General features: G+C 31.3%; 1 protein-coding gene across 1 annotated transcript in view; it reads left to right on the forward strand.

Annotated features, from left to right (window-relative positions):
• LOC145683623 (uncharacterized) overlaps positions 1 to 21,778 on the forward strand; it is a gene marked incomplete at its 3' end in the record, with an annotated part of 551,164 nt that overhangs the window by 332,468 nt on the left and 196,918 nt on the right. The window contains 5 exon segments of the mRNA XM_081754960.1: positions 614 to 664; positions 6,318 to 6,380; positions 11,238 to 11,279; positions 14,108 to 14,158; positions 21,191 to 21,253. Of these exon segments, the coding sequence (XP_081611086.1) occupies positions 614 to 664; positions 6,318 to 6,380; positions 11,238 to 11,279; positions 14,108 to 14,158; positions 21,191 to 21,253 (270 nt within the window).

Here is a 21,778-nt window from a genome sequence, read left to right on the forward strand (position 1 = left end):
AATTATAAAAAAGGGGAAATTTTCTCAGCATTCTTTTCTTTCAAACACTCTGTTTAACGTTGGACCTGAATTTTGCTATATTCTTGCTATGTATTGAAATCAATGTTGTACGTTATTTGAGACTGTATTACTGGAAAACGATTGCCCTTTTCAGAATAAGCCATTGAACTTAGCTAGAACTTGTACCAAGCTAGGATTAGTCAGTAATTTAGTTAAAGATTTTACACTGGTATGGGTAAGTATCCAAACCTTCACAGGATATAGTACATCTATTGGACTTTATCATTATATTTTCATCAAACTACGTGACATAAAGGAGCTTCAAATGTGTTCCATAAACCTAGTTTCTTCAAAAGACAATGAACATTCCCACAATTGTTATATAACAGAAAGTTTGCCAGTAAGAGTTGAAGAAAACGAGAACTCAGCTAAATAGTTAAAATAAAGACATGCGATTCATTTTTATAATATACTGAAGTGTGTTATTAGAAACATAAACATGTTTAAAGCTCGTATTTACTTTTATCTGAGTATTCATCTTCAGCTTTGTTAATAGTAATAGGCATTACATACTTCATATTAATGAACTATCAATATTTTATTTATGTTACAGATAATTATGATAATTATGAAAATTATGATGCTTGGGTCAAGAATAAAACTGGTAAATATCATTCTGTTCATTCGTAACAAATTTTAAAATAGTTTAAAATTTCAGAATGAAACTAAATTTAATTATTCTCCTAAATGTAAATAATATTATTTTCCGCACTAAAATATGAACGATTTGCTATTATGTTAAACATCAATAGCAGTTTAGAAAGTAGAAAAACTCTCTTAGAATAGGTTTAATGCAAGAACGCAGTATCTATATTCAAGTAACGTAATAGTAATTTTGAACGTCAAAACTTATTAGATATAATTAAAAGGTAAATACGCAATTATTTCTAGCAATGCAATTTAAAACGTTTGAGTAAAAACACACTTAATAAATTAAATTGCAAATCATGGCGATCACTTTGCCACGTTGACACTGATTTGGAAGAATGTAACTGTATTTTCTATTTTATATAAAATTACTTCCATTAATCATGATAATGAATTCTATCTACGTATGCAGGGCGTCATTTATTTTTCTAAGCACTTATAAATTCCAAACTAATTGATAGAAATAATCCCAAATTTCTTAAAGTGTGAAGATTTACAGAAAGGCAAAGTCTGGCATTCTCTGCTGTGCAACAGTGAAAAAACAATTTGCCAAACCAGCGTAAAGTTACAGTTTTGATGGAACTACGTCAGAATAATACATACTCAAACTGCGTATTATGAATAAAATATAAGCTTTACGCGAAACATTACAATGACACATATCTATTTAGTGTTACATTGTAAAGGCGTAAAATATAGCAAACATGTTTAGAAAGGGTAAAAGGTGATGCCTTTGCAATACCAGTAATGCAAATGCCACCGGAGGGTCAATGCGTATCTAAACAAACACAGTGTTAAATACTATGATCATAAAACAGTAAATTTTAAACATAAGCATGAAAAAATTAATAGGATTGGAATTTAGATTCTTTTCAAAGGTCAACCTTTCACAATCTACCATATGCCATGCTTAAACTCAACAAAATATCAAAATCATATTACGGCAGTTTCATATCTCAAACAATTTTCAATATATGGCAAACATTGGTAAAGATCTAAATATATCTTCAATTACTGAAATTCTGAGAGATGATTGTAATTATGACTACGGAGAATAATTTCTGTTACTTTTTACAACAAAAAAGTAATATGCTGTATATTCTCATAGTTCTCAATATGTGTCATCATAAGTACCATTGAAATCCCTATAAACATTTCTATATCTACAAGATAATTTTTCATATAAAAATCCTGTAAACGGACGTATGATCATTATTTAAAAAATATATAATTAAAAGTGGCATGTTATCATTTTTCGGTAAAACATTTTTAAAAGGCAAATATTCAATTTATTTGTAACCTTGGTTTTATTCATTCGACACACCTTATATCATATTCGTAGTATTTCTCACTAGACCAATTTTTATATGCCATACATCATCCATCTCACTTCAATTACTACCATCATGAAGACTTCTGTAGTTTGGTACTTTATAATATTGAAGTGACCTTTATAACAAGTTTTAATAATAATTGTGGTGTTGAAAGACCTTATAGTAATTATTAGCATATCCTAGGACTAATACGGGATCTTCCCTTAGGCTAGGGTCTTGAAATGTTTCTTCCACTATGCTTAATATTACACTTCCAATTTTATATAATTTCTCAAATAGATTAGTTGTGATATTCTTACTATATCTTACTTTCCTTTAATCGTACCGTCTATGGCGATGTAGCATATTCAATCTTTTCACAACATATGTCATTTCATTTCGCATTACTACTTCCTGTCTGTATATCTCCCTATATTTTGCTACAGAGGTTAACGAAATTAGGATGCTTTCAAAACTGTAGGAATCTTAGCCTTAAAACAGGGCAAAAACAATTTGATGATATAATTGCTACCTTAACGTGTACATTTGAAATATCTACTTTAATAACCTGATGTAATATACAATTTTTATGTTGGGTCGCGGAGACTGTCAACCTGATGCTTTCAAAGGGTGCGATAAACAACATAGTATGTTTCCGTTTGCAAGTGAAAAGAAGGTAGCACTTAGAATAACTTGAATGTCTAAGTATCATTAATCTGGCTAAACAAGATATATCGTATATTATTCTCTATACTATCATGAATGTTCTCTTGTCAATAACGTAAACGGAATGATTAACATTTAAGACAAACATTTCTCTGCGATCAAATTATTTCCCGGTAAGTATTCAACAGTTCATCCTCGGCGATATTGAATTTTAGTGAAATCAAATTCGTCTTTAGAATTATTGAGGAATTCTCTTTCCCCGACGAGAGAAGGTAATTAAGACCCAGGCCTATATGCTTTCTTAACTTCACGCCAATACAATCTTTGGCGAATTGCAATGTGTTGGCAATGGTTTCAGACCATAATTATAAACGCGATAACTTTTTGTACTTCTGTAAAATAATGCAATGACTGAAGTTCATAACTCTTAGCTTTCGCAGAATAAAATAAGCTTACCTTAAAATGTTATGTTGGATTTGCGTATGGTCACATATTCCTAAACAATAGCACCAAGCAATGAAAGGCGGAATACTCGCTTTTGCACGATGTTTCGAATTTTTCTTCTTAAACAATTTTGACAACAGTGAGCTCTACTGTACGTTATTCTCTACGAAAGCCTAAGCGGAGCAGAATAATCACCTTTACTGTGGAAAGATGAGGATTTGGTCGTTGCACAGGGATACCAATAATGGTTTCTTTTACTAAAATTCGTCGAAATTTTCACGATTATTATAATGATTTTAAACAGAATAGGATTGGAAATATAGGACCAAACTTTCAATATAGAAAATCAAAAATTTACGTATTCAAAGAGCATAAGCAAATTTAAAATAAGAATCAGTGACTAAGATGGAAGCAGTTTTGGGACTTCTTATTTTAATTCCAGCTGCATGTGCGACATGATGATCAGCTAGATTCAATTTGGCATACTCTCTACTATGTTTAGAAGTTTTGTAAATGAAAATACACCAGAACTGAGTTCAATAGAAAGTAAATTAATAGTAATACCAATACAATTTTACTTACTTATATTAGTTTAGTATGTACTACGCGAGCCTAAAACTATACAATTTAACTATCTTGCCTGCTCCTCATATACATTATCCAATAACAAACTGCTACTTTGGAGTTGGTTGTGTCTTTTGCATTCCAGACTGTACAGTTTATAAATTAGTTTCTTTTAACAAATGAAGTAGTATCGAAATTGTAGCCTGATAGCTGAATTGAGTACTTGCATTGTATTATTTTTGGTTAATCAGAAGGTAACCGACAACATGAATCGCGATACTTGTTTTTCCATACTAGATTGAGTTTCTGTCTTTCTCACAACGCCCTTGGACATTTTCCTTCAAGGTGAAGCCGTATCTGAAATAGATCATTTTATATTATCAGTTACTTGTTTTATTTATAAATGTAAGCTGTTTGTAATAACCGCACTTGGGTCATCACGAAGAGACCTAACGAGTCACAAGACAACTTAAGACTAGCACTAAACGAAAGTGTCATATATCGCTTATCTCACACAAACAGTGAGACGACGAAATATACATTTTAATCACTGTAATTGTTTCAATCAGAAGCATTGAGAACGTTTTCATTACAATGACAAAAGTTTGGGATTAAAAGTAATCACACGTCTACTTTAAATATATCATATATTTATGCACTGCTCTCATGGGACTAACGACGTCTACAAAATAAACAACTTGAGATACTTCATCTGTTTGAAATATGCGATTGTTTCGAAATATTAGCCAGAAATTACCAGAAGAATATATGAATAACCGAAGTTTGTATTCTGTGATAAAGTGACGGTGATATTTGTTTACTGGTACAGCAGGTACTAATACATAAAAATGAGTTTCACATCGGTAAAGATTCCTTTAGAAACCTTTGACTAGGCTGGTACAAAATATACATGGAAGAGGGCTGCCGTGCTATACTACTTGTTAAAGGACATGGGATGCACTATAGCAACATGCAATAAGTGCAATTTAAGTTTTCCTACCTCTGCAAAGCAGTGCAAAAAATGTGAATGTAAGAAAATGCAAAAATATGAATGCAGGATAATGCAAAACAATGTGGATGTAAGGCAATGCAAAAATGTGCATGTAAGAAATGGAAAACATGTTAATGTATTTCAATGGAAAACAATGTGAATATTATGCAGTGCAAAAAATGCGAATGTAATTCAATGCAAAAATATGTAAATGTAAGCCAATGCAAAAAGTGTTAATGTTAAGAATACAGGGAAACGCCATAGTTTCAATATACAAAAATTCTGTATGTTCAAACGCGCAAAAGTAACTCATTCGTGTTTGAGTTCACTTTTGAACAAGATAATATAAAAAAGATCCCTATAAGGGTATGTAGAGAAGGAGAAACAGTACCGATTAGAGCAAACACATTCCAATTATTAACCACAAGCAAAAAAAATGAAAGAAATGTTGCGAAGACTCATTAGAATGATGTAATTATATTATAAAACGTAATTATATTAATGTCCGTAATGGGAATGTATCGCATACAAAACTGAAGAAAAAGTGCAGCAAGTTCGCTTGTGTGTAAGTGTAAGCACATATAAACCTCATTGAAATTGGAAGCATTAGACCTAATGAGTACACTGAACCTGAGGGCATGGTAGCTCAGTTGAAGAGAGCTTACCTCTTTTGTGTGTTTTCCTTGTTCGATTCCCTGTAAAGTAATTATGTCGTAGACAACGTGCTCGTGGCTTTTCTCGGAGATCTCCAATTTCTTTCTACTTTCTTCCATCACCATTCGCTTTCCTTGATCATCGTTCCCTTTTACCCTAAGGGGCATAATCGTGGAAGGTTAACCTCAAAGATTTCATTTTATTCTCTTCTAAGCTTTAGTTTAAGTGACACCCATTAATGAAGTAAAAATGGTAAAGTAAAATTTATACTATATTAAGGATTTGTTGTATAGGATTGTCAGCTTTTAAGATTCAACATTTTGCATAAATACTCTTGAAAATATAAAATTTACTTATAAAACTATCTCTATTTAAATTATTTCAGTGTAGAAAATCATAGCACTCATTCTTGCTCATTTTTCAATTAGTTCATTTTCAAAATCTTGACTAGTTCTCTTTTCGGAGTTTAACATATACAGATATTGTAAGTAAATAATGCAAAGTTAAAAAAAGGACATTGTAAACTTTTCTATATCAGAACCTTGGAAGATAAAGAGCAAATCCTGAAATCAGGGTGTTGGGAAATCAAGCTGAAATCTTTGCAAACTCTATAAGATACCAAGGGCGTATCTTTGTTTATCTAGAGACTGTGGGAATTACTAAAAATGAAACAGGACAAAAGGATTATTTATGTGTTATTATCCAGATCTGCCTGATACTAGGAGAAAAATAAAAGAAAAAATGTTTCGAGTTTGATCTTTCATTCCAAGGTCCTGATATTCTATACGTACCTTACAACTTACCTTGCTTTTTTTCAACTTTAGTAATTCTGCATGATATTCTTGTGATCTAAACGTAATATAAAGCATGAATAACATGTTATTTACACTTCTCATATTCAATCAAACTCTAAAATTTTTATTAAATTGCTTTTTTTATGGGTTTAATGAAGTATTTTCTGTATAATTTTAATACAGGAGCTGGTGGAGAAGGGCATGAAAAGTGGAAAGGGAGTGAGAAAGGGAAAGACAAGGGTCAAGGTATGTGAAACGTTGATTCAAAAAGTTAAGACTGAACAAAAACTAAGAATATTTAATAACTATTATTTTAAAATTAAAGTCAAGAAAATTGTCTTGTCTTACATTCAACAAGCTCGTTTCTATAATATCGTGAAAGAAGTCATAGTAAATGATATTCGGGAATCTAAAGGGCCATTTTCTAATCATCCATGACATTGGACTGTGAGTTGTGACTAAAGTTTAGAGAACGCAGTTTCTGTTTTCGAAAATCAATATAGGTGACGAGGAAAGATTTAAACAATCACTTTCAAACTAATATTCTCAAACACAAGTATACATAAATAACTGACAAAAATTCATTTTAGCAGAAGTAGTTCATAAGAATGTAAATATTTAAAAATAGAATAAAAAAATAAATAACAATATTTTCTTTGAACAATAAAACGGTAGATTTATTATTTTACAAACTAACGCTAAACCATTTTTAGAAAAAATGACATATACTTTAAAACTTTGGAAATTAAATAATTAGACGTTTTATTCAAAATTAAAATAGAATTAACAAAGGAAACATTTAAAAATATAAAAGACTAAAAATATTTAACAATGTGCTAAGAATATCTTCAGAATATTTCAGATGCGTGCATAAAACAGGATCCCAGATAAGAATTTCCTGAGATATCTTTTTTTTTTGCTAGGATCATGGTTCAAATCTCATTCTCTTCATAATAGAATAGCCTTTCAAACGGTTTTATGTCTCCATCATGTACCTGAGGCGGAAAAATCGGCAAAAAGTATTTTTAAAAAATAAAAAACCTTTTTCTCACCTTTTTGCCCCTCTGGACCTTTCTGCTTTAACGCAGAGATCTGAAAAGAACTTGAAAAAATAATAATGCCAATTTATATGTGCAAAGTTTCGACCTTCTAGGTGCAAAAATAAGCCCGTCAAAAAATAATGAAAATAAGCCTAACATTTTTTTTTAAAATTTATGATGTTATCACCCTAATGTCTCGACGCAGAAATGCAAAAGACTATACGAAACGAGTTCTAAAATGCCTCTATGTTTGAAAAAAGACAAAAAAAAACTAAGAAAAAGCTTTGTTGCTTTATTTTTAAGCCAACAATGAACATACTGGGCCATCGTTCCATTTGAAACGATATAATTTAAAAGGGTTAAATGACAAAAGTTCAGTGATTGGTAGCACCCTAAAATTATTCACGAAATTTCATCAAATTTACAGAAGTGTTTCGCTGACAAGTAATAAACTTTTTATGGGTCTACCAAATTAAAATTTTCTCTTTCATATTTTCGCTCCACCCTAATGCACAGTGGGAAGAAGATTCATGGTAATAATAGAATTTGCACTAAGTATACACAACAGTTTCAGTTGGTTATAATGTTATTATTGGTTTAACATTTGAAACTTGTAGCACAGTGATAAAGTTTGCATGCTTTATGCCGATGTAATTTTTTCCTGTCATCTGTGAAAACTTGAGCTTCGTTTCTTCAAGTGCATGTTGGAAAGACTACAAGGTGGTTGCATGCGCATGTCTTTAAGTGACAAGTGGAAATTCTTTGTTCCTTAGTTCTTTTAAATGATATCGAGAATTCCTAACTGTGCAGTGTACGGCTGTAGTAATTATTACATGAAACTAAGGGAACTAATATAAAATATTCAGATTTCCTCAAAAAGACGGGGAATATCTCCAGAAATGAATTTTAGCTTGCAGGCGACAGGACAAAATAAACCTAAAATATGGTAAGTTTTACATAAAAGAGTAATGAATAAATGCAATGTTAATTAAAAATATAAAATGCGATCTCATTATTTAGTTTCATTTTAGTATTGATAGTTTATAGAGCTACAGTAGCTTGTGTTGATTCTGCATACAAAAATCCAATAGTACGATTTTAAAAGACGAACGTTGACGCAAGATCCGGATTCGAAATCATGAGGGAGGGGAACCAACAGATGTTATCATTTCTATCATCACTTCTTTCTACATAAGATATTGAGAGAAAATTTTCCCCACAGAGGCAGACATGTAACTCGAGAAGGAAGGCACGATGACCTAGGAGGCTTACCTCCCTTGAGTTACGCAAATGGAGAGGATTGAACGCGTTAAAGTAGTTTCGGTCCCATTTCATTCTGCAGGTCTGCATTTCCTGTAGCCCCGGTGCTAAAACGGGACTTCACTTCAAATTAACTTACGAATCGATGGTTCGTAATAACGACTAACGATTACAAAGATATATAACAATGTATTAGATCAAAAGAATAAAGTATCCACCTACCATGTCAGGGCGACATTGTCGGGACATTTTTACACTTAGGTTTTGAAATTTTTGTTCATTTTAATCATAACTTTGGATAATTACATATACATAATTAGGAGCCCCCTCCAGAATTACAAAATTAAGAACGACCGCAGTAAATTTAAAATATGGTAGATTCTCGACCAATCAAGGAACCACGGTGGCTCAGTTGCAGAAGGCTCACCTCTGATGCAAGGGGTACTGGTCCGCTTCTCGGTCAAGTGAGTTTGTGGTGGACAACATCGTGTCCGTAAGATTCTCGGGGTACTCCCGCATTCTCATTCCATTAAATTCCACATAATTATTCACTTGCATTTATCTTTTGTATTCTTTAGTCCACGGGACACAAAAGAGAAAACTATCAGGAAAATTAACAAAATTATGTAATTTTATGGTTTATATGTTTCCTAGTCTAGCTGTAACACCCCTACATCGTCTTCACTTACGCCTAGTACTTTGTTTCTTGCTTGAAATACTAAAGTTTCAATTTCTTTGTTTGAGGTGCTTTGTATATACATATTTATTTCTATATATTTTCAGAACACAATAGTTTATGTAACGTTTTATTTCGTACAAATGTTTAATAATACAGTTTGTTATGGCGTAAATGTTGACACTAATACTCAGAGAACTCCCAGTTTCACCAAACATTTGTTTAAATAAAAAATCTATAAATAAACGATCAGCGACTTCAAATAAGATGATTTTTTTATAAATCAAAAATAAGAACGATGTTTAAAATATTAAATACGTGCTTCTCTGCTCAATAAAGTTTTTAACCTCCCCTGAGATTCTGACGAAACTCACATGGGAGCAACACCTTAAAAAACTGTCCAAGCATAACGAAAATATGCGTACATGCATTTCTGTTTACGAAAACCATGAATTCTCCCTTGAGATATTCTCAAAATTTATATGGGGTCATTAGTAAAGAATTCTCTTTTAAACATAATAATAATAATAATAGTAATAATAATAATAATAATAATAATAATAGTAGTAGTAGTAGTAGTAGTAAATCAAAACCGATCAATGTGTTAGGAAAATATACTTGAACATACATAAATATATAAAAATGAAATGCATTAACGGCACATTGCAATTTAGACTATTCACACCTATGCATACTCAAGTGTATTACTTCATATGTTAAAAAAAGGAAAGAAAAAAGAAAAAAGAGAAAAATGTAGTGAGCAATATTAGTTTGTTCAAGCTTCAAAATTGTTTGATATGAACTGATATTACTCTTTTTTTTTTGCTATTGTAAATATCTTCCTTTTAATTCACTTAGCTTAAGCATTGATCACATTACGTTTATATAATTATTGTTTGTACTAAAATTTTTACTTCGTTGAAGATCACTATAAATAGAAGAGAAGTTTGCGTGTAAGATACCAGCGAGCAAGCGCTTGTTAAAAGTTCATCCGACTTTCATTGCCGCGTCTCCGACCAAAATGACGTCATGCGCCAGAATGACAAGAATTTAGCACTGCATTGCATCTACCTTGTAGTCTTTCCACCATGTTCAAGTGTAACTAAGTATCTAAAACTGTTAACTCATTTAAAGCAATGAATTTTAATGACTTACTAATGTTATATAGGGGTATCAGGTACACATTTAAATATGTATTTTAACTATGCGCGTTGTGAAAGTTGTCATGATACTGGAAAGCAAAATATCAATTAATCGATTCGCAATAATCTAACAGTATTAAGTGATTTGGTTAATAGATCTTTGTCAACATATTCCTGAGACTTCTACAGATACTTTTGTACCTTTTTCTATCTGCGTTGTTACAAGTCCTAAGAGATTTCGTTTAATAAACACCTCATGAAAATTGTTGTTTTGTATATTATGTTCCCCTTTCCTGACTCTTTTCTTTTCTTACCAACTTCATTACAAAATACATTTAGTTCTGAAACATAAGTACGTATTACCAACGAAAAACTTATTCATTAAATTATGTAGCTTGTATCTAACATGACTAATTAAGAGGATTGCACAATATATGACCACAAATAATCTGTAGAAAAATATAGTATTTCTATTATATTCACAGTGTAAAAAGTAAGCAAGATTATATTGAAATAGGCTTTCAGTACAGTGTTTGTATAATATATAGGTAGCAACTAAACATTTTGTTCCTAAATAGTCAAAACTCTGTTATAAAAAGTTTCGAATACAATTGATTTTTTTTACATAGAACTGTTATATCAATCCTATCCTTCAATTATAAATTTAAGTATTACTCAGTTAGTCTGCAAAATTAAGACATTGTAATAACAAAAACCATAATTACGTTTTTCATATTTCTGTAATAGATGCAAAACGCTATATGATAAACTGTATAAAGCTAAACATTACAAATATATATACAGTCGAAAATCGTTAGTTCTTATTCTCGAAAATTACTTACTATGAAGAAAACTTATATGTGAAAGAAGTGTTTATTCTTATTTGAAGTTGTTATTAAAGTACCATTGACAGGAATTGTGAATCCCTATTTTCTTACTTCATTTACTAATCCAGTCATTTAATAATAATTATCTATATTTCCAGACATCAACAATCATACTAATGCAGCTAACAAGGACGAGAATGGTACGTATTATTTCTCTAGAACGTATTGTTTGCAGAAACTCCTAAATATAATCTGAATATTTACCAAAAAATTCGTAAACCGAAATATAATAATATATTCAATTGTGTATTCTGAAAAGAGTAACATTGCTTTGATGAAAGCGTGAAAGCGATTTCTCCCTGAGATTTACCATGATCAAAAGATTATAAAATGAAATAATAATTTTGAAAGCAAAACCATGGAAGAATATTCAAATACAATTTAGCATAAATGTATAAAACACCATAGACAGAAAACGCATTCTTAGTATATAACTTATACGTATGTAACAAAACGATCTAGTTTCTTTCCAAAAAGTATTCATAAAAGTAATGAGCAATTTTAAACAAATTTGACACACCTTTATATTAACACATATAAATGGCACAAACAAGTTTGGCACATAAAATTGCAAGCCTGATTTTTTTAAATCCCTTAATATTATGAATTTTGCAACAAAGCAGGTCAGATTATAAATAACGCGTTTTAAGTAATACCATAAGAATTCATAAAAAAAGTAACGATATTTTTGAGCAGAACTCACAGTTCACTCTTTGAAATACTCAGCTTCCCTTTGGAATGTAATGACACCTTCAAAACAAAGTAGTATCTCAGCAAATGAAGAAATCTCTTCTCTAAATAAGATAAACACGCTTTCTCACCCCCAAATTCTCAGCAACATGCGTAATAAGCAAGCTTGTTATCTATCCGCACAATTAAAGGAATTCGATGTATTAAAATCGATACTAATGCGTTTTAGTTTGCTTCTTTTTCTAGAGATTCAATACATTTTCAGTTGCTTTGATACTCACTTGGTGATTTATTTTTATTTGGTTACTAATCAGTAATTGTTGTTGTACTCTTTTATGGTATATGAATTCTAGAAGATGATAGAAAATCGTACAACCGCCCAACGTTTTAAACAAGAGTTATATTTTAATGTTATTCATCCTTAGTGCAAATTACTACCTACATCGATTCATAAGATTTTCGTAAATCTGTAAATAATTTCAAAGTTCCGAAGTCCAGAATATTACTATCAGCCATTCAGGGAACAAAAAAGTTTGGGTGCACATTTGGTGAGAGAACATTTTATATCTTCGCACTTTGTTATTGCACTAATAAACTTTGTGTTGTCTTGGAGCACCAAAATGATTTCACACAGCTCTGCACTGACTTTTAGACAATTTTTAGACAGTACGCTGGGTACATTCCTAGAAATTTGTTCTTGGTATAATATTGCATTGTCACTTGATAAACTGACTACTTTGAATTTATTATATATAATTAGAAAATTACACTGAATTCTATAAATTTACGAATAGCCTTTGATCATGTATTCTCTCCTATAACTCTGCTAATAAATATTTCTCATATTTTATTTTCTTTGTTAATAGGTTGGTCTGTATCAATTACTCTTATGTTTAAAAGACACTTCCCTCTGACTACATACAGAAAAAAAATGTTGCTAGTGTCTTTCATTCGAAACAATATATATGAGATATACATTCTGGTGGAAACCAATTCTCTCACGACTAAATTATATTGAGTAAGCCCTCATACTGTGCTCTGCTCCTTATCAGCGTTATGCGTGTCTTTAAAAATACTATAGCATCAAATTACGGGTACAATATATGATATAAAATTAAGGTGTTCTTGTTTATGATAGTATTACGGAAAACTGATAACTAATTTGAAATAAATCAATATATTTACCTCCTACAATATACTGAATGTTTATTATGCTACACTGATTAAAATACATATAATAGGGAGGGTGTTGGATTAAAATTATGAAAGAAATTTACTTTATCACGATCGCCTTAAGTTAGAAAGGTGTAATTGGAGGTATAAATTCATCATTGGATGCATAATTTCATTATAATGTAAACAAAACTGTGTTAAAACTTTTTGGTAATTTCGATTTAAAGGAAGAAGGTGGAGTTCCCACAATTTATTTCGTCACACTGAAAACTATTTCTCTTGCTCTTTATTATCACGTAATGTTATAACTATTGAACGGTTATGAAATGAATTTTAAACGTATTTGGTACCTACTTGCAGCTGAGTTTTTATCATGTTCCTTTATTGATAGACCTACCAAAAGAAGGTTACAATGTATTTACTAAAGTAATACATATAATATTTAATGTTTTTATAGTACAGCGTATAACAAACTTACATAGTTCGAAATAGATAATTATAAAAATGAGGAAATTCCAAAGCATTCTTCTTTTTCCAAAAACTCTGTTTAACGTTGGACCTGACATTTGCTATATTCTTGCAACGTATTGAAATCAATGTTGTATGTTACTTAATATCGTATGACTTTAAAACGATTGCCCTTTTTGGAATAAGCCATTGAACTTCGCTAGTACTCGTAGCAAGCTAGGATTTGGTCAGTAATTTAGTTAAAGATTGTACACTGGTATGGGTAAGTATTCAAACCTTCACAGGATATGGTACATCTAACGGACATTATCATTATATTTTCATCAAAATACGTGACATAAAGGAGCTTCAAATGTGTTCCATAAACCTACTTTTTTCAAAAGACAATGGACATTCCCACAATTGTTATATAACAGAAAGTTTGCCAGTAAGAGTTGAAGAAAACGAAAACTCATCTAATTAGTTAAAATAGACATGTGATTCATTTTCGTAATATACTAAAGTTTGTTATTAGAAACATATATCATATTTAAAGCTCGTATTTACTTTTATGAATATTCATCTTCAGTTTTGTTAATAGTAATAGGTATTATATACTTCATATTATTGGACTATCAATATTTTATTTACTTTACAGATAGTTATGATAATTATGATAATTATGATGCTTGGGTCAAGAATAAAACTGGTAAATATCATTCTGTTCATTCGTAACAAGTTTTAAAATAGTTTAAAATTTCAGAATGAAACTAAATTTAATTATTCTTCTAAATGTAAATAATATTATTTTCCGCGCTAAAATATGAACGATTTGCTATTATGTTAAACACCTATAGCAGTTTAGAAAGTAGAGAAAAGCTCTCTTAGAAAAAGGTTTAATGCAAGAACGCAGTATCTATATTCAATTAACGTAACAGTAGTTTTGAACGTCAAAACTTATTAGATATAATTAAAAGGTAAATACGCAATTATTTCTAGCAATGCAATTTAAAACGTTTGAGTAAAAACACACTTAATAAATTAAATTGCAAATCACGGCTATCGCTTTGCCACGTTGACACTGAAGTCGAAAGAATGTAATTGTATTTTCTATTATATATAAAATTACTTCCATTTATCATTGTAATGAATTCTATCTACGTATGCAGGTGCGTCATTTATTTTGGTAAGCACTTCTAATTCCAAATTAATTGATAGAAATAATCCCAAATTTCTTAAAGTGCAAAGATTTACAGAAAGGCAAAGTCTGGCATTTTCTGCTGTGCAACAGTGAAAAAACAATTTGCCAAACCAGCGTAAAGTTACAGTTTTGATGGAACTACGTCAGAATAATACATACTCAAACTGTGTATTATGAATAAAATATAAGCTTTACGCGAAATATTACAATCATACATATTTATTTAGTGTTACATTCTGAAGACGAGTAATATCGGAAATATGTTTAGAAGGGTAAAAGGTGATGCCTTTGAAATACCGGTAATGCAAATGCCACAAGAGGGTCAATGCGCATCTCGAGAAACAGTGTTAAATACTATGATCATAAAACAGTAAATTTCAAACATAACCATGAAAAAAGAATAGGATTGAAAATTAGACTCTTTTCAAAGGTCAACCTTTCACATTATACCATATGCCATGTTTAAACTGGGCAAAATATCAACATCGTATTACGGCAGTTTCTTATCTCAAACAATTTTTAAATATATGGCAAACATTGGTAAAGTTCTAAATATATCTTCAATTACTGAAATTCTGAGAGATGATTGTAATTATGACTAATTTCTATAATTTCTATAACTTTTTACAACAAAAAGTAATGTGCTGTATATTCTCATAGTTCTCTATACGTGTCATCATAAGTACGATTAATGTACCTATAAATATTTCTATATCTACAAGATAATTGTTCATATAAAAGTCCTGTAAACGGCAGTATGATCATTATTTATAAGATATATCGTTTAAAGTGACATGTCATCATTTCTCGGTAAAACATTTTTAAACGGCAAATATTCAATTTATGTGTAACCTTGGTTTTATTCATTCGACATACCTTATACCATATTCGTAATATCCCTTTGGGGATCCCATGGTACAATCTGTACCATACGGGGTGTTTCATGGTACATTGCGTTATAACTCTCCTATTTAGCTTTTACGTCTGTTTTTTTTTCTTTTTTTCTTTTTTTTTGTTGTTGTTGTTTTTCAAGTCCAGAGGCATTGTAGAAAACATTACGTATGGTTTCGCACCTTCCCGCGTCGAGACATAGGAGGTGATGATGTCATAATTCTAAAATATATATTTTCGTGTAATATATTTTGGGGGGGTTATGTAAAGTATTTTTGGCGAGCTTATTTTTCCACGTAGAAGATTGAAATTTTGCACAAATATTCAGTCCACCGAGTAGTATTTACCAGATTTTTTTCAGATTTCTACTTTGAAACAGGGGGGAGCCAGTGGGGCTAAAAGTTGAAAAAATTATATTTTTGCCCCAAAAATTCCGTTTTTCCTCATTTTCCCGCCTTAGATACATGATAGAGACACGTGAATCATACCGTCTGAAAGGCAGTTCTATTTTAAAGAGAATGATAGGCGAAATACGACCCTAGTGTAATTAGGTATGTCTGAGGGAATGTTTAAAAATTTCCCTCTGTATACTAGAATATGGGACATTGTCGGTATATTTTATTTGGCGGGCTTACTTTTGCAGCTGGAAAATTGGAATTGTGCATAAACATTCAGCCCATCGAGTAGTATTTACCAGATTTTTCAGATCTCTACGATAAAACAGAGGGGTCCAGGGGGTACTAAAAGTTGAAAAAAGGATATTTTTACCCCAAAAATCCGGTTTTTCCTCATTTTCCCGCCTTAGATACATGATAGAGACACATGAGACATACCGCCTGAAACGCAGTTCTATTCTGAAGAGAATGATGGGCGAAACATGACCCTAGGGTAGTTAGGGATGTCTCAGGAAATTTTTTACCTGAGATCATAATGTTTTACGGTAATTTGGGGCATGGTGGGAATTCCTGATAAAATTTCTCCCGCCCTTGGTATTCGGGATAGAAACTTGAAATTTGGCACACACATTCAGCATACCAAGTACTATTTACATATTTTTTTAGATGGCTACGTTCACACCGGGCCGCTCCAGAGAGGCCCAAAGTGCAAGGAAAAAATTCCCTCCAAAATTTTCCATTTGACATCCTTTTTTTCGCTCCTGGTATATGGTACGAGCATGCACGTGGTAACATTTGAAAGCCAGCTCTATTCTGAAGAGAATGAGGTATGAGCCATGATCATAGAATAAATAGTGACGATGTAGTAGCTGCTCGACTGAAAGTCTAAAAAGTAGCCCAAAAACCCCGGATCCGGAAAGTGATATTTCAAACAAGACCAATTTTTATATGCAATACATCATTCATCCATTATTACCATCATGAAGTTTAGTACTTTATAATATTGAAGTGTCCTTTGTAACAAATCTTAATTATAATTGCGGTGTTGAAAATCATTATAGATGTTATTAGCAGATCCTTGGACTGGTACGGGATCTTCCCTTAAGCTAGGGTCTTGAAATGTTTCTTCCACGATTCTCAATACTACACTTCCAATTTTATATAATTTCCAAAATAGATTAGTTGTGATCTTCTTACTATATCTTACTTTCCTTTAACCGTACCGTCTATGGCGATGTAACATATTCTTGATATCTTCTCACAACATATGTCATTCCATTTGGCATTACTACTTCCTGTCTGTATATCTACCTATATTTTGCTACAGAGGTTAACGAAATTAGGATCCTTTCAAAACTATAGCAATCTTAGTTTTGGAAAAGGACATAAACAATTTGATAATATAATTGCTAGTTTAACGTCTACATTTGAAATATCTACTTTAATAACCTGATGTAATATACACCTTTTATGTTGGGTCGGGGTAATTGTCAACCTGAATCTTTCACAGGGAGCGATAAACAATGTAGTATCTTTCAGTTTGAATTGTACGAACAGACATTCTTATCTATGTGGGCCCTTAAAACAAGCACAAATTTAAAAAGAATAATTGTACTTGAAGAAAGTGAAAAGAAGGTTGCACTTACAATAACTTGAATGTCTAAGTATCATTAATCTGGCTAAACAAGATATATCGTATATTATTCTCTATACTATCATGAATGTTCTCTTGTCAATAACGTAAACGGAATGATTAACATTTAAGACAAACATTTCTCTGCGATCAAATTATTTCCCGGTAAGTATTCAACAGTTCATTCTCGGCGATATTGAATTTTAGTGAAATCAAATTCGTCTTTAGAATTATTGGGGAATATTGTTTCCCCGACGAGAGAAGAAGGTAATTAAGACGCAGGCCTATATGTTTTCTTAACTTCACGCCAATACAATCTTTGGCGAATTGCAATGTTTTGGCGATAGTTTCAGACCATAATTATAAACGCGATATCTTTGTGTACTTCTCTAAAATATTGCAATGACTGAAGTTCATAACTCTTAGCTTTCGCAGAATAAAATAAGCTTACCTTAAAATGTTATGTTGGATTTGCAAACGGTCACATATTCCTAAACAATAGCACCAACCAATGCAAGGTGGAATACTTGTTTTTAGACGATGTTTCGAATTTTTCTTCTTAAACAATTTTGACAACAGTGAGCTCTACTGTACGTTATTCTCTAAGAAAGCCTAAGCGGAGCAGAATAATCACCTTTACTGTGGAAAGATGAGGATTTGGTCGTTGCACAGGGATACCAATAATGGTTTCTTTTACTAAAACTCGTCGAAATTTTCACGATTATTATAACGATTTTAAACAGAAAAGGATTGGAAATATAGGACCAAACTTTCAATATAGAAAATCAAAAATTTACGTATTCAAAGAGCATAAGCAAATTTAAAATAAGAATCAGTGACTAAGATGGAAGCAGTTTTGGGACTTCTTATTTTAATTCCAGCTGCATGTGCGACATGATGGTCAGCTAGATTCAATTTGGCATATTCTCCATTATGTTTAGAAGTTTTGTAAATGAAAATACACCTGAACTAAGTTCAATAGAAAGTAAATTAATAGTAATACCAATACAATTTTACTTACTTATATTAGTTTAGTACGTACTACGCGAGCCTAAAATTATACAATTTAACTATCTTGCCTGCTCCTCATATACATTATCCAATAACAAAGTGCTACTTTGGAGTTGGTTGTGTCTTTGGCATTACAGACTGTACAGTTTATAAATTAGTTTTTTTTAACAAATGAAGTAGTATCGTAATTCTAGCCTGATAGCTAAATTGAATACTTGCATTGTATTATTTCTGGTTAATCAGAAGGTAACCGACAACATGAATCGCGATATTTGTTTTTCCATACTAGATTGAGTTTCTGTCTTTCTCACATCGCCCTTGGACATTTTCCTTCAAGGTGAAGCCGTATCTGAAATATATCAATTTATATTATCAGTTACTTCTTTTATTTATAAATATAAGCTGTTTGTAGTAACCGCACTTGGGTCATCACGAAGAGACCTAACGAGTCACAAGGCAACTTAAGACTAGCACTAAACGAAAGTGTCATATATCGCATATCTCACACAAACAGTAAGACGACGAAATATACATTTTAATCACTGTAACTGTTTCAATCAGAAGCATTGAGAACGTTTTGATTACAATGACAAAATTTGGGATTAAAAGTAATCACACGTCTACTTTAAATATATCATACATTTATGCACTGCTCTCGTGGAACTAACGACGTCTACAAAATAAACAACTTGAGATACTTAATCTGTTTGAAATATGCGATTGTTTCGAAATATTAGCCAGAAATTACCAGAAGAATATATGAATAACCGAAGTTTGTATTCTGTGATAAAGTGACGGTGATATTTGTTTACTGATACAGCAGGTACTAATACATAAAAATGAGTGGCACATCGGTAAAGATTCCTTTAGAAACCTTTGTCTAGGCTGGTACAAAATATACATGGAAGAGGGCTGCCGTGCTATACTACTTGTTAAAGGACATGGGATGCACTATAGCAATATGCAATAATTGCAATTTAAGTTTTCCTAGCTCTGCAAAGCAGTGCAAAAAATGTGAATGTAAGAAAATGCAAACATATGAATGCGGGATAATGCAAAACAATGTTTATGTAAGGCAATGCAAAAATGTGCATGTAAGAAATGGAAAACGAGTTAATGTATTTCAATGGAAATCAATGTGAATATTATGCAGTGCAAAAAATGCGAATGTAATTCAATGCAAAAATATGTAAATGTAAGCCAATGCAAAAAATGTTAATGTTAAGAGTACAGGGAAACGTCATAGTTTCAATATACACAAATTCTGTATGTTCAAACGCGCAAAGGTAACTCATTCGTGTTTGAGTTCACTTTCGAACAAGATAATATAAAAAAGATCCCTATAAGGGTATGTAGAGTAGGAGAAACAGTACCGATTAGAGCAAACACATTCCAATTATTAACCACAAGCAAAAGGAAATGAAAGATAGTTGCGAACACTCATTAGAGTGATGTAATTATATTATAAAACGTAATTATATTAATGTCCGTAATGGGAATGTATCGCATACAAAACTGAAGAAAAACTGCAGCAAGTTCGGTTGTGTGTAAGTGTAAGCACACATAAACCTCATTGAAATTGGAAGCATTAGACCTAATGAGTACACTGAGGCTGAGGGCATGGTAGCTCAGTTGAAGAGAGCTTGCCTCTTTTGTGTGTTTTCGTTGTTCGATTCCCTGCAAAGTAAGTATGTCGTAGACAGCGTGCTCGTGGCTTTTCTCGGAGATGTCCAATTTCTTACTACTTTCTTCCATCATCATTCACTTGCCTTGATCATTGTTCCCTTTATCCTAAGGGGCGTAATCGTGGGACGATAAACTCAAAGATTTCATTTTATTCTGTACTAAGCTTTAGTTTAAGTGACACCCATTAGTGAATTAAAAATGGCCAAGTCAAATTTATACTATATTAAGGATTTGTTGTATAAGATTGTCAGCTTTTAAGATTCAACATTTTGCATAAATACTCTTCAAAATATAAAATTTATTTATAAAACTATCTCTATTTAAATTATCTCAGTGTAGAAAATGATAACACTCATTCTTGCTCATTTTTCAATTAGTTCATTTTCAAAATCTTGACTAGTTCTCTTTTCGGAGTTTAACATATACAGATATTGTAAGTAAATAATGCAAAGTTAAAAAAAGGACATTGTAAACTTTTCTATATCAGAACCTTGGAAGATAAAGAGCAAATCCTGAAATCAGGGTGTTGGGAAATCAAACTGAAATATTTGCAAACTCTCTAAGATACCAAGGGCGTATCTTTGTTTATCTAGAGACTGTGGGAATTACTAAAAATGAAACAGGACAAAAGGATTATTTATGTGTTATTATCCAGATCTGCCTGATACTAGGAGAAAAATAAAAGAAAAAATGTTTCGAGTTTGATCTTTCATTCCAAGGTCCTGATATTCTATACGTACCTTACAACTTACCTTGCTTTTTTTCAACTTTAGTAATTCTGCATGATATTCTTGTGATCTAAACGTAATATGAAGCATGAATAACATGTTATTTACACTTCTCATATTTAATCAAACTAACATTTTTATTAAATGGCTTTTTTTATGGGTTTAATGAAGCATTTTCTGTATAATTTTAATACAGGAGGTGGTGGAGAAGGACATGAAAAGTGGAAAGGGAGTGAGAAAGGAAAACACAAGGGTCAAGGTATGTGAAACGTTGATTCAAAAAGTTAACACTGAACAAAAACTAAGAATATTTAATAACTATTATTTTAAAATTAAAGTCAAGAAAATTGTCTTGTCTTACATTCAACAAAGTCGTTTCTATAATATCGTGAAAGAAGTCATAGTAAATGATATTCGGGAATCTAAAGGGCCATTTTGTAATCATCCATGACATTGGACTATTAGTTGTGACTAAAGTTTAGAGAACGTAGTTTCTGTTTTCGAAAATCAATATAGGTTACGAGGAAAGATTTAAACAATCACTTTCAAACTAATAATCTCAAACACAAGTATACATAAATAACGGACAAAAATTCATTTTAGCAGAAGTAGTTCATAAAAATGTAAATATTTAAAAATAGAATAAAAAATAAATAACAATATTTTCTTTGAACAATAAAACGGTAGATTTATTATTTTACAAACTAACGCTAAACCATTTTTAGAAAAAATGACATATACTTTAAAACTTTGGAAATTAAATAATTAGACGTTTTATTCAAAA

Source organism: Thermobia domestica, chromosome 4 (assembly GCF_964235325.1).
Source record: "Thermobia domestica chromosome 4, izTheDome1.hap1.1, whole genome shotgun sequence".
Taxonomy (NCBI): domain Eukaryota; kingdom Metazoa; phylum Arthropoda; class Insecta; order Zygentoma; family Lepismatidae; genus Thermobia; species Thermobia domestica.